This window comes from Oncorhynchus mykiss, chromosome 2, assembly GCF_013265735.2.
Source record: "Oncorhynchus mykiss isolate Arlee chromosome 2, USDA_OmykA_1.1, whole genome shotgun sequence".
Lineage (NCBI taxonomy): Eukaryota > Metazoa > Chordata > Actinopteri > Salmoniformes > Salmonidae > Oncorhynchus > Oncorhynchus mykiss.
The window spans coordinates 65,544,267-65,558,350 of record NC_048566.1 but is presented as its reverse complement, the minus strand read 5'-3'; the positions used below and the strand labels follow the sequence as shown (position 1 = coordinate 65,558,350).

General features: G+C 43.5%; 1 protein-coding gene across 1 annotated transcript in view; it reads left to right on the top strand.

The window, feature by feature from the left end:
• zcchc14 (zinc finger, CCHC domain containing 14) overlaps nucleotides 1-14,084 on the top strand; it is a 35,747-nt gene that overhangs the window by 12,675 nt on the left and 8,988 nt on the right. The window contains exons 3-10 of the mRNA XM_021568425.2: nucleotides 3,256-3,326; nucleotides 3,529-3,600; nucleotides 3,806-3,891; nucleotides 8,298-8,395; nucleotides 8,981-9,017; nucleotides 10,355-10,634; nucleotides 11,106-11,194; nucleotides 13,265-13,386. Of these exons, the coding sequence (XP_021424100.2) occupies nucleotides 3,256-3,326; nucleotides 3,529-3,600; nucleotides 3,806-3,891; nucleotides 8,298-8,395; nucleotides 8,981-9,017; nucleotides 10,355-10,634; nucleotides 11,106-11,194; nucleotides 13,265-13,386 (855 nt within the window). The remainder of the gene's footprint in view (nucleotides 1-3,255; nucleotides 3,327-3,528; nucleotides 3,601-3,805; nucleotides 3,892-8,297; nucleotides 8,396-8,980; nucleotides 9,018-10,354; nucleotides 10,635-11,105; nucleotides 11,195-13,264; nucleotides 13,387-14,084) is intronic.

Here is a 14,084-nt window from a genome sequence, read left to right as displayed (position 1 = left end):
GATTACCCTAGAGAACACTGCTGCACCAGCTGCTCTCTTGTCATCTGACTACATTGTTATTTATTTTTTGGCTCTTTTGCACCCCAGTATCTCTACTTGCACATCACCATCTGCGCATCTATCACTCCAGTGTTAATGCTAAATTGTAATTATTTTGCCACTATTGGTCTATTTTATTGCCTTACCTCCCTAACCTTACTACATTTGCACACACTGTACATAGATTTTCCTGTTGTGTTATTGACTGTTTATCCCATGTGTAACTCTGTGTTGTTGTTTTTTTCGCACTGCTCTGCTTTTATCTTGGCCCAACCCCAACTCAAACTTGTATCTCAAACAGACTGTTTAAAAAATGCTTGCTATTTCCTCATAGTGGATGATGTCAACCTCCTGAGGAGGATGAGCTGGCCAATCAACTGTCTACTGAGTTAATATTTTTCATGACTGTTATACACTCACACCATTCTGTTGTTGGGGTATGCCATACCTAATTACATTTTTTTGCAGAAGGAAAACTATTTCACTCATATTGTAATTCATTATAAGTAATATTTCATAGAAATCTAGAAACACTGGACAGTTACTTTAATGCAAATTTGTATACGGATGATCATACCATACCAAATCATCTCTATCAAGACCAGTCATTGTCGCGTGAACAATGGTAAATGTAGTTACATATTTAGGTGACTTACAATAACATACACTGAACAAAACAATAAACACAAAGTCCCATGTTTCATCAGCTGAAATAACAGATCCCAGAAATGTTCACAAAAACATATTTCTCTCAAATGTTCTGCACAAATTTGTTTAGATCCCTGTTCGTGAGCATTTCTCTTTTGCCAAGATAATCCATCCACTTGACAGTTGTGACATACCAAGAAGCTGATTAAACAGCACGATCATTACACAGGTGCACCTTGTCCTGGGGACAATGAAAGCCCACTCTAAAATGTGCAGTTTTGTCACAAAACACAATGCCACAGATGTCTCAAGTTTTGAGGGAGAGTGCAATTGGCATGCTGACTGCAGGAATGTTCCTCAGAGTTAATTTCCAGAGAATTGAATGTTAATTTCTCTACCATAAGCTGCCTCCAATGTCGTTTTAGAGAATTTGGCAGTACGTACACCCGGCCTCACAACTTAGGCCACGTATAACCATGCCAGTCCAGGACCTCCACATCCGGCTTCTTCACCTGTGGGATTGCTGAGCCCAGCCACCCAGACAGCTGATGAAACTGTGGGTTTTCACAACCAAAGAATTTCTGCACAAACTGTCAGGGCTGTCTCAGGGAAGCTCATCTGCGTACTTGTCGTCCTCACCAGGGTCTTGACCTGACTGCAGACAGTGTCGTAACTGACTTCAGTGGGGAAATGTTCACCTTCGATGGCCACTGGCACACTGGGGAAGTTTGGGATGCTCTGGATCGACGTGTATGACAGAGTGGTTCAGTTTCTGCTAATATCCACCAACTTTGCACAGCCATTGAAGAAGAGTGGGACAACATTCCACAGGCCACAATCAGCAGCCTTATCATCTCTATGCAAAGGAGATTTGTCACGCTGCATGAGGCAAATGGTGGTCGCACCAGATAAGGACTGGTTTTCTGATCCACGCTCCTACTTTCTTTTAAGGTATCTGTTACCAACAGATGCATATCTGTATTACCAGTCATGTGAAATCCATAGATTAGGGCCTAATGAATTTATTTAAATTGACTGATTTCCTTATATGAACTGTAGTAAAATCTTTGAAATTGCTGCATATTTTGTTTATATTTTTGTTCATGATACCAATTTAAAAAAAGATCTGCTCAGAGTTTTTATCATTTTCTATTGCGTGAGGATGGAGGGGGCTGGGCCTGATGTGTAAACTCTGCCGTGACGGAGAGTGCATGGTATTAGGGCAGGACTGCTCTATTGCTGAGCCTGTGGCTACTGTATAATTTTGTATGGACAGGAGAGGGTCATGGCTAGAAGGAATACAGCTTTTGTCAAATTAACGTCAGATATGACTTTTTACAGCAGGTTATAAGAATTAGGTTAAGGTTAGGAAAATAGTTTGAGTTAGCTAAAATGCAAAAAAAATGTTTGACATTAATTTTACAAAAGCCGGATCCCTTCTAGCCGTGACTGCAGGAGAGGGAGCTCACACAGGAAGGGAGAATCCAGGCCAGACAGCATGACATAGTTCCTCTGCTGTCTCTCACTCACATCACATTCACTTAAAAAAAAAAATATATATATATATATATATATTTTTTTTATTCCCCACTTGGCTCTTTTACACACGGTGTTCCTACGCTCTTTCACTTACACACTCACACGTGCCTGTGCGCACACACACACACACACACACACACACACACACACAGTGAGAGTAATGACGTTTTAGCCTTTAGTAAAGCAGTTTAGACTTACAGTGAGGCCTATAGACTTTCTGCTACTCAGAACACTTCAGATGAGTTCACACTTGCCTGCCGGGGGAGAGGCCCTTTCCTGGCCTGAGACTGAGAGCCAAACCTCTGGGTAAGAAAAGTTACAGGGGAGGTTTTTCACAGTATTTCTACATTTCTGATCCGCTCAGATAGGTCACTTTCAGCACAGAGCTTCATTCAGCTAGCTAGTGCCTCTCCCAGTGCTAATACACACCGGAGGAAGTGCTGAGTCTGCAGGGTATATTTAACAAACAGGCTTGTGTGTGTGTGTGTACTCTAATGTATGTGTGTTTATGAGTGTTGTGTATGAGATTTCAGATGGTGTCTGTGTGTGTGTGTGTGTTCTCTGAATCCGATACGGAGTTCAGCCAAATGTTTTAAAATGTCACTGGCAGGATCCCTAAAATGTGCCACTAGTCCAGCCATAAATCTAGATCATCCTGTCACTTTTTCTCTCCATGGCTCTCTTTCTTTCTACCTTGTACCTCTATCAGTATGTTCTCTCTAGTCTTTTTTGTTCTATCTCACTGTCCTCTGTTCTCCAGTTTAAAGTGTTTAATGTGTTTAAATAGACACCAGGTGACCTCATTTCCTGTGATGTTCTCTACGAATTCAGATATGTCATTTAAGTACATTTGGTGCCAAAAGAACAGTCTCAACAGTAGATCTAACAGGAACTACGTTTTCATCTAGCATGCATGGCAGAAAAATACGAGACACCAAAGCAATGTCTTACTTGATGTTCTTTGTTTGCTGAACGATAAAATCAGATAATCCAAATAATATATATATATATATATATTCTTTTCTTCAGTGAACATAGAGAGGATAGAGCTGAGTGGAGTGACTCACAAGGGGGAGAAACCAAGTGAATATATGCTAGAGGTGGGTATGCACACACACACACACACACACACACACACACACACACACACACACACACACACACACACACACACACACACACACACACACACACACACACACACACACACACACACACAGGAACACATAAGTTCCAGTATGTACTGTATATTAGTTATTATACACTGTTGCCCTGTCTACTCACTCTCTCCTTATCCCACAGGTCACATGGTCAGACTCCTCTGTTTCCACTGTGAGCAGGACTCACCAGGAGGTGCTGAACTTTCTCTCCCAGGTAAGAAAGTGGCTGAAGCACAGAGAGGGGACTGAGCGCTTATGTCTCTTATCGATTGTTCTGCTAACTAGCAGCTACCTTTTTTCAGGCTAGGATTTACAGAATTTGAAGTGGGGGGAAAACCTGTCTTTATGTCCACTGTACCCATCTGCCATCTGTTGAATAGTGATGTTAAGGTCAATATCCTATTTTGTGTTTCTCCCAGGTCTCTCAGCTTTTCCCTGATGAAGGTCTAGAGAAGTTCCTGCTTCAGTCCCTTGGCCTTGATCAGACCTCTGAGCTGGACCCCAGGTAAGGTCCATCAGCATTGTCACTGACCAAGGTAGCCCACCTGAATATGTTCACTTGATTTTTATTTTTTTTAAATGTTATTTCACCTTTATTTAACCAGGTAGGCTAGTTGAGAACAAGTTTTCATTTGCAACTGCGACCTGGCCAAGGTAAAGCATAGCAATTCGACACATACAACAACACAGAGTTACACATGGAATAAACAAAACATAGTCAATAATGCAGTAGAACAAAAGAAAACAAAAAGTCTATATACAGTGAGTGCAAATGAGGTAAGATAAGGGAGTTAAGGCAATAAATAGGCCATGGTGGCGAAGTAATTACAGTATAGCAATTAAACACTGGAATGGTAGATGTGCAGAAGATGAATGTGCAAGTAGAGATACTGGGCTGCAAAGGAGCAAGATAAATAAATAAATACTGTATGGGGATGAGGTAGGTAGATAGATGGGCTATGTACAGGTGCAGTGATCTGCGAGCTGCTCTGACAGCTGGTGCTTAAAGCTAGTGAGGGAGATATGAGTCTCCAGCTTCAGAGATTTTTGCAGTTCGTTCCAGTCATTGGCAGCAGAGAACTGGAAGGAAAGACGACCAAAGGAGGAATTGGCTTTGGGGGTGACCAGTGAGATATACCTGCTGGAGCGCATGCTACGAGTGGATGCTGCTATGGTGACCAGTGAGCTGAGATAAGGCGGGGCTTTACCTAGCAGAGACTTGTAGATAACCTGTAGCCAGTGGGTTTGGCGACGCGTATGACCAACCAACGAGAGCGTACAGGTCGCAATGGTGGGTAGTGTATGGGGCTTTGGTGACAAAACGGATGGCACTGTGATAGACTGCATCCAGTTTGTTGAGTAGAGTGTTGGAGGCTATTTTATAGATGACATCACTGAAGTCGAGGATCGGTAGGATGGTCAGTTTTACGAGGGTATGTTTGGCAGCATGAGTGAAGGATGCTTTGTTGCGATATAGGAGGCCAATTCTAGATTTAATTTTGGATTGGAGATACTTAATGTGAGTCTGGAAGGAGAGTTTACAGTCTAACCAGACACCTAGGTATTTGTAGTTGTCCACGTATTCTAAGTCAGAGCTGTCCAGAGTAGTGATGCTGGACAGGCGAGCAGGTGCGGGCAGTGATCGGTTGAATAGCATGCATTTAGCACCCATGACCAGCTCTGAAACCAGATTGCATAGCGGAGAAGGTACAGTGGGATTCGAAATGGTCAGTAATCTTTTTGATAACTTGGCTTTCGAAGACCTTAGAAAGACAGGGTAGGATAGATATAGGTCTGTAGCAGTTTGGGTAGGGGGATGACCGCGGCAGCTTTCAATCTTTGGGAATCTCAGACGATACGAAAGAGAGGTTGAACAGGCTAGTAATAGGAGTTGCAACAATTTCGGCATATCATTTTAGGAAGAGAGGGTCCAGATTGTCTAGCCCCGGTGATTTGTAGGAGTCCAGATTTTGCAGCTCTTTCAGAACATCAGCTATCTGGATTTGGGTAAAGGAGAAATGGTGGGGGCTTTGGCGGGTTGTTGTGGAGGGTGCCGGCAGTTGACCGGGGTAGGGGTAGCCAGGTGGAAAGCATGGCCAGCCGTAGAGAAATGCTTATTGAAATTCTCAATTATAGTGGATTTATTGGTGGTGACAGTGTTTCCTAGCCTCAGAGCAGTGGGCAGCTGGGAGGAGGTGCTCTTATTCTCCATGGACTTTACAGTGTCCCAGAACTTTTTTGAGTTAGTACTACAGGATACAAATTTCTGATTGAAAAAGCTAGCCTTAGCTTTCCTAACTGCCTGTGTATATTTGTTCCTAACTTCCCTGAAAAGTTGCATATCACGGGGGCTATTCGATTATAATGCAGAACGCCACAGGATGTTTTTGTGCTGGTCAAGGGCAGTCAGGTCTGGAGTGAACCAAGGACTATATATATTCCTAGTTCTACATTTTTTGAATGGGGCATGCTTATTTAAGATGGTGAGGAAGGCACTTTTAAAGAATAGCCAGGCATCATCTACTGACGGGATGAGGTCAATGTCATTCCAGGATACCCCGGCCAGGTCAATTAGAAAGGCCTGCTCGCAGAAGTGTTTTAAGAAGCGTTTGACAGTGATGAGTGGAGGCCGTTTGACCGCTGATCCATTACGGATGCAGGCAATGAGACAGTGATCACTGAAATCTTGATTGAAAACAGCAGAGGTGTATTTGGAGGGTGAGTTAGTTAGAATGACATCTATGAGGGTGCCCATGTTTACGGATTTGGAGTTGTACCTGGTAGGTTCATTGATAATTTGTGTGAGATTGAGGGCATCAAGCTTGGATTGTAGGATGGCCGGGTGTTAAGCATGACCCAGTTTATGTCACCTAGTAGCACGAGCTCAGAAGATAGATGGGGGCCAATCAATTCACATATGGTATAGAGGGCACAGCTGGGGGCAAGGGAGGTCTATAGCAAGCGGCAACAGTGAGAGACTTGTTTCTGGAAAGGTGAATTTTTAGAAGTAGAAGCTTGAATTGTTTGGGTACAGACTTGGATAGTAATACAGAACTCTGCAGGCTATCTTTGCAGTAGATTGCAACACCGCCCCCTTTGGCAGTTCTATCTTGATGGAAAATGCTATAGTTAGCGATGGAGATTTCAAGGTATTTGGTGGTTTTCCTAAGTCAGGATTCAGACACGACTAAGACATCCGGGTTGGCAGAGTGTGCTAAAGCAGTGAGTAAAACAAACTTAGGGAGTAGGCTTCTAATGTTAGCATGCATGAAACCAAGACTTTTACGGTTACAGAAGTCAACAAATGAGAGCACCTGTGGAGTGGAGCTAGGCACTGCAGGACCTGGATTAACCTCTACATCACCAGAAGAACAGAGGAGAAGTAGGATAAGGGTACGGCTAAATGCTATACGAACTGGCCGTCTAGCACGTTCTCAAAAGAGACTAAAAGGAGTAGGTTTCTGGGCACAATAGCATAGATTAAAGGCATAGTGTACAGACAAAGGTAAGGTAGGATGTGAGTACATTGGAGGTAAACCTAGGCATTGAGTAATGACTAGAGAGATATAGTCTCTAGAGACGTTTAAACCAGGTGATGTCATCGCATATGTAGGAGGTAGAACAACATGGTTGGTTAAGGCATATTGAGCAGGGCTAGAGGCTCTACAGTGAAATAAGACAGTAATCACTAACCAGGACAGTAATGGACGAGGCATATTGATATTAGAGAGAGGCATGCATAGCCAAGTGAACAATATGGGTCCAGTGAGTGGTTGGGCTGACTGGGAACACGGCGATTCAGACAGTTAGCAGGCCGATGCTAACACGCTAACAGTTAGTAGGCCGGGGCTAAACAGTGATAACAGTGGTGCATAGTTAACACTGTATGTGTTGTGATATATAATATTTTCATACTACATATGTATGATAATGAGTAACAACCAAGTAGTTACTGTAGTTTATCAACAAGTGCATGATGATCTTCAAAAGGTTCTACAGCTGCACAATCGAGAGCATCCTTACTGGTTGCATCACCGCCTGGTATGGCAACTGCTTGGCCTCAAACCACAAGACACTACAGACGGTAGTGCGTACGGCCCAGTACATCACTGGGGCCAAACTTCCTGCCATCCAGGACCTCTATACCAGGCGGTGTCAGAGGAAGGCCCTAAAAATTGTCAAAGACTCCAGCCACCCTAGTCATAGACTGTTCTCTCTGCTACCACATGGCAAGCAGTACCAGAGCACCAAGTCTAGGTCCAAGATGCTTCTAAACAGCTTCTATGAGGGTGCCCATGTTTACGGATTTGGAGTTGTACCTGGTAGGTTCATTGATCATTTGTGTGAGATTGAGGGCATCAAGCTTGGATTGTAGGATGGCCGGGTGTTAAGCATGACCCAGTTTAGGTCACCTAGTAGCACGAGCTCAGAAGATAGATGGGGGGCAATCAATTCACATATGGTATAGAGGGCACAGCTGGGGGCAGAGGGAGGTCTATAGCAGTAAGACTCCTGAACATCTTATCGAATGGCTACCTAGACTATTTGCAATGCCCCACCCCCCCTTTTACGCTTCTGCTACTCTCTGTTTAATAACTATACATACATGTACATATTACCACAATTACCTCGACTAACCGGTGCCCCCGCACATTGACTCTGTACCGGTACCACCTGTATATAGCCTTTTGTTATTTTACTACTTCTCTATAATTATTTGTTACTTTTATGTCTTAGTCTTATTTTTTTAGGTATTTTTTTAAACTGCACCTGTTGTATTCGGCGCATGTTGTTTTAATGTTGTTTTTGACCTAGTTCCAGGTGTTACTGTCAAAGACAAGAGATAATGAGCGAAGGAATCATATCGAGCATGGAATGTAACGTTATCTCATGTGTTCCTTCCTTGTACAGGTGCCTGACAGTGCTTCCAGCCCACATTCTCAAACACTACCAAGCCGAACTCTTCTTCAGCACTGCCACCATCGCCCTCTCCCCCCCTCCCACTGCAAGTAAGACTCCTGTCCTAACCCTACTCTGTGTTCATGGGACGTATATGTCCCCCTCTCTGTTTGGCTGAGAGGAGTGGCACTTCATCTCTGGGGTTTGAGGGGTTCTATTTTAGATTTGTGTGGGAATTTGGACTGGCATGTTTGTGTTGGTAGGCCTGGCAAATGGTGACTTCATCCTAGAGTTTATTTATAGTTCCGTCTCCCCAGGCAGGGCAGTGGCAGTGGGAGAGACCTGGATGTCTGTCTGACTGTGTCTGGAGCAGCTAGCCTTTTGCCGCTTGGCTGATATTGCGAGACCCTTGGGATGCAGTGAAATAAAAATCTATCTTACTCTGCTGTAATGTGGTACCAGAGGCACCAGTAAAGTGCTGAAATATCACACTGCTCTTAAATTAAACTCGAAAAACTGGTGACCCTCAGCTGATATTTTGTTCCAAACTTGTAAAGAGGTCAAGAAGTCAATAAACAATAGACAAGATTCAAAAATGAGTTTTGCGTACTGTATATCGCCATTCATAAAGTATACTTATTTAGAGGTTGTTGATTATGTGGCTGACTGATCTATGTTTATTTCATGTGCTACAGGTGTTGGGTGCTTGTTTCAATACAGAGGAACCAACAGGTGGGCTCCCATCTTTAACACTCAACATACACTATATATACAAAAGTATGTGGACACACCTTCAAATTATTGGATTCGGCTATTTTAGCAACACCTGTTGCTGACAAGTGTGTAAAATCGAGCACACAGTCATGCAATCTCCATAGACAAACATTGTCAGTAGAATGACCTTACTGAAGAGCTCAGTGACTTTCAACATGGCACCATCATAGGGTACTACCTTTTCAACAAGTCAATTTGTCAAATTTCTGCCTTGCTAGAGCTGCCCTGGTAAACTGTAAGTGCTGTTATTGTGAAGTGGAAACGTCTAGGAGCAACAACGGCTCAGCCGTGAAGTGGTAGGCCACACAAGCTCACAGTACGGGACTGCCGAATGCTGAAGCGCGTAGATACTTGGTACTCGGTTGCAGCACTCACTACCTAAGATCACCGTGCGCAATGCCAAGCTTCGGCTGGAATGGTGTAAAGCTCACTGCCATTGCACCCTGGAGCAATGGAAATGCATTTTCTGGAGTGAAAATCACACTTCACCATATGGCAGTCTGATGGACGAATCTGGGTTTGGCGGATGCCAGGAGAACGCTATTTGCCCCAATGCATAGTGCGAACTGTAAAGTTCGGTGGAGGATAAATAATGTTCTGGGGCTGTTTTTCATGATTTGGGCTAGGCCCCTTAGTTCCAGTGAATGGAAATCTTAATGATTCTGCATTCAATTACATTCTAGAAGATTCTGTGCTTCCAACTTTGTGGCAACAGTTTGGGGAAGGCCCTTTCCTGTTTCAGCATGACAATACTTCGATGCACAAAGCGAGGTCCATACAGAAATGGTTTGTCGAGATCAGTGTGGAAGAACTTGACTGGCCTGCACAGAGTCTTGACCTCAACCCCACCGAACACCTTTGGGATGAATTGGAATGCCAACTGCGAGCCAGGCCTAATCACCCAACATCAGTGCCCGACCAATGCTCTTGTGGCTGAATGGAAGCAAGTACCCGCAGCAATGTTCCAACATCTAGTGGAAAGCCTTCCCAGAAGAGTGGAGGTTGTTATACCAGCAAAGGGGGGACCAACTCCATATTAATGCCCATGGTTTTGGAATGAGATGTTCGACTAGCAGGTGTCCACATACTTTTGGTAATGTAGTGTCACTAAGTTTGATATAGACTGTTGCTGCCTATTCAAATCTGCAACCTGTATAATTATCTTAATATCTTAATTACATTATTTCCATCCTTTGCAATATACAGTATTCACTGTCCTTTTCCTGTCATGGACTTTTCCCTATTTTTCCTCCATGTTTCCTATCCTCTTTCACCCCCCCGCCCCTCTCTCTCAGGGCTTTATGTGGTGTAGCCAGTATCCAGACAGTCATGAGCGTTCACAACTCCATTCAGACTCGCTCTCCTACCCAGCTGCCCCCCCAGGGCACTGTGCCCATCCTTCCTCCCGGTGGGGTGGGGGTAGCAGGGGGGGATAATGCACCCCCTCCCGGCCACCTCCAGAACCCTGGTCCTCCACTGCAGAGCAACCCAGAACAGAATGGCATCCTGGACTGGCTGAGGAAACTCCGCCTGCACAAGTACTACCCAGTGTTCAAGCAGTTGACCATGGAGGAGGTGGGTGGGCTTTGAGGAAGGAGAGAACAGAACAGAACAGAACAGTCTCTCATTGGTGGGTTTAGGTTACAGTGGATGAGTGGCATTTAAGACACCTATGGAGCTGAAGAGATAAGGATATAACTAAAAGTGGCTTTGTTCTGGCTTGGAAATGGGGTGTATGCAGGGAAAGAGTTCAGATTCAGAAAATGTTTATGTCCTCAAAGAGGGATTAATTTAGCAGCAATCACAATACTGACAAAATCACATATTAAAAAACAGCAAAACAGCAAAGGATATTTACAAGCAAGTAGTCTGGACAAGTGCAATATCAATGATAACATGTCAGAATGAAGCTACATGTCTGTTATTAGAAAGCCCGAACAATAGACATTAGAATAGATCAAACAACAGCTGCTGTCTTCCCCTAACAATCACATTCTCCGTGGTAGCCCCTATCTGTGCTCTTAAATGTGCTCTTTTTTCCCGCAGTTCCTTGGACTCACAGAGGAGGATCTGAACAAGTATGACCTCACCCAGGGAGCCAAGAAGAAGCTGAAGACGCAGCTGGAACTGCAGAAGTGAGTCTGAACCCAGACCCCTTATCAAGCCCTCTGTCCCCCAGCCACATAAAAGCAGTGACGCGCCCATTCCAACATACTCCTGTGTAGACTCAGGTAGTTCAGAGGGTAATGAGATGGATGGATGGGTAGATGGATGGATGGATGTGTAGATGGATGGATGTGTAGATGGATGGATGTGTAGATGGATGGATGGGTAGATGGATGGATGGGTGGATGGATGGATGGGTGGGTAGATGGATGGGTGGGTGGTTAGATGGATGCATGCATGGGTAGATGGATGGATGGGTAGATGGATGAATGGATGGGTAGATAGATGGATGGATGGGTGGGTGGGTAGATGGATAGATGGGTATATGAATGGATGGATGGATGGGTAGATGGATGGATGGGTAGATGTATGGGTAGATGGATGGGTAGATATATAGATGGATGGGTAGATGGATGGGTAGATGGATGGATGGTTAGATGAATGGATGGGTGGATGGATGGATGGGTAGATGGATGAATGGATGGGTGGGTAGATGGATAGATGGGTATATGAATGGATGGATGGATGGGTAGATGTATGGATAGATGGATGGGTAGATATATAGATGGATGGGTAGATGGATGGATGGTTAGATGAATGGATGGGTGGATGGATGGATGGGTAGATGGATGGATGGATGGATGGGTAGATGGATGGATGGATGGATGGGTAGATGGATGGGTGGATGGATAGATACTCAATTTACAACTAATGTTTCATAATTGTATTATTTAGATAGTCTTACTTCATAGTTTGTGTAGCATTTGTAAAAGGTGTGTCTGTTGATTGTTTATTTTATTAAACATTAACACAGGAGATATGTCAATGGTGTTTATGTAAGGGACAATCAACACGAGGTTATGTGTTCTTTGGAATATAATGAATGACACGCGGTAGCGGAGTGGAACTAACCTTCCATGGAGTTGCGTTATTTCCCTGAGAGCCACGAGTTGTTTATCCCTTTTATACTAAAGCTTTCAAAGCAGCTCAAACAAAACATGTAAAAATGAACTATGGCCATTGAATTGCAAACATACCGTGCATTATAAGAAAATAATGCTCTAGAATACCCTTCAAGACAGAAATTAGTATTCAACAATCCCTTACAAAAAAATATTGCCGTTTTTATAAGTGCAGTAACTGCAGTCGACTGTGGTATTCTGGACTCAGCAATTGCAGAATAACTACAGTGAACTGCAGTTGAACTGCAGTTACACTGCAAAATTAGCATATTAAAAGAAACTGTGTTATTTTGGATGCAGCATACTGCAGTTATACTGCACTCTAACTGCAATCTTTTTCTGTAAGGGATGTCATGGTATAAAGATTCATGGTCATTTGGTTGTCAATGGTTAACTAGCATTCCGGTGGAGTAGATTGGTTAGTCCAGATAAGTTGTACCTAAAGGAAAGATGGAAAGGATAAACCGGATGGAAAACCCAAGTCACCTGTTGTAGCGTAGGAGTGGTACTGAGAGAGAACACTATCACTCAGCCTGTTTCCACAGCTAATATCAGCATGTTTCCATTAGCCAGGTACGACCATCTATGTTGGTGACAGGAAGTGGAAAGTTCCTCAGGTGCTTTTCCATAGATCTGTCGGACTATCAGTGAGCTTAATGGGAGCTTATTCGGGATCACTCATTACACTGTCAAGCCTGTTTTTTTTTCTCCACCTGGCAATGCAGCTAAGTTAACACGATTTTCCTAGCTATATAATATGGTGAGTTGTCAAAATTGTGTATGTGTCATATGTACCGAGTACCGACTCAAAAGTTGTTCAACATTTTTTTCTAGCAATTCTCTGTACCATTCATGGCACTGGTGTTCATCTCAAATAACTATTTCTCACACAACCTGTTGCTGGTGTGTTGGTGAAACAGAGGGTGTTGATGCTGTGCTTTTGTAATCTTGACGGCTAGACTAGAGCACCCTCTAGGGTTTCAATAAAGCTACTGTCTCCAGATCATACTGTGGCTGTCCGCTATGTAGAGATGACAAAGATGTTTCTGTGATGACTGACTGTGTTCCTGTCAATAGGGAGAAGATGGAGAAGAGGTATATGTTGTCCCAGTTCCCTGTGTCCTGCAGTGGCATCGCCAGGGTTACTCCATCCAGCCACATAGGCCCAGTGGCACACGTCTACTCAAGTAGCAACACAGGTACAGTATGCAACTCATCTGACAGGATATAATTTCAATACAAGTGAACTTGACATTTGGAATAAAGGTCACACAAAGACATGATCGGTACTCTGTTGGCATGTAGACTACACATTTATTAACATTGGCAATCCCTCAATATGTACACCAGAGGAGGGTGGTGGTGGGAGCTGTAGGAGGATGGTCCCATTTTAATGGCTGAAATGGGACAAACAGAACGGACTCAAATGTGTGGTTTCCATATGTTTGATGTGTTTGATACTGTTCCATTTATTCCATTCCAGCCATTACAATGAGCCGTCCTTCTATAGCTCCCCCCACCAGCCTCCTCTGACGTACACCTTCTCAGGATGACCTTTACAACGTACTGTAGGTAGCCTACTACAGTTGAAGTCGGAAGTTTACATACACCTTAGCCAAATACATTTAAAAACTCAGTTTTTCACAATTCCTGACATTTAATCCTAGTAAAAAATTACCTGTCTTAGGTCAGTTAGGATCACCACTTTATTTTAAGAATGTGAAATGTCAGAATATTAGTAGAGAGAATGATTTATTTCAGCTTTTATTTCTTTCATCACATTCGTAGTGGATCAGAAGTTTACATACACTCAATTAGTATTTGGAAGCATTGCCTTTAAATTGTTTAACTTGGGTCAAACGTTTCGGGTAGCCTTCTACAAGCTTCCCACAATAAG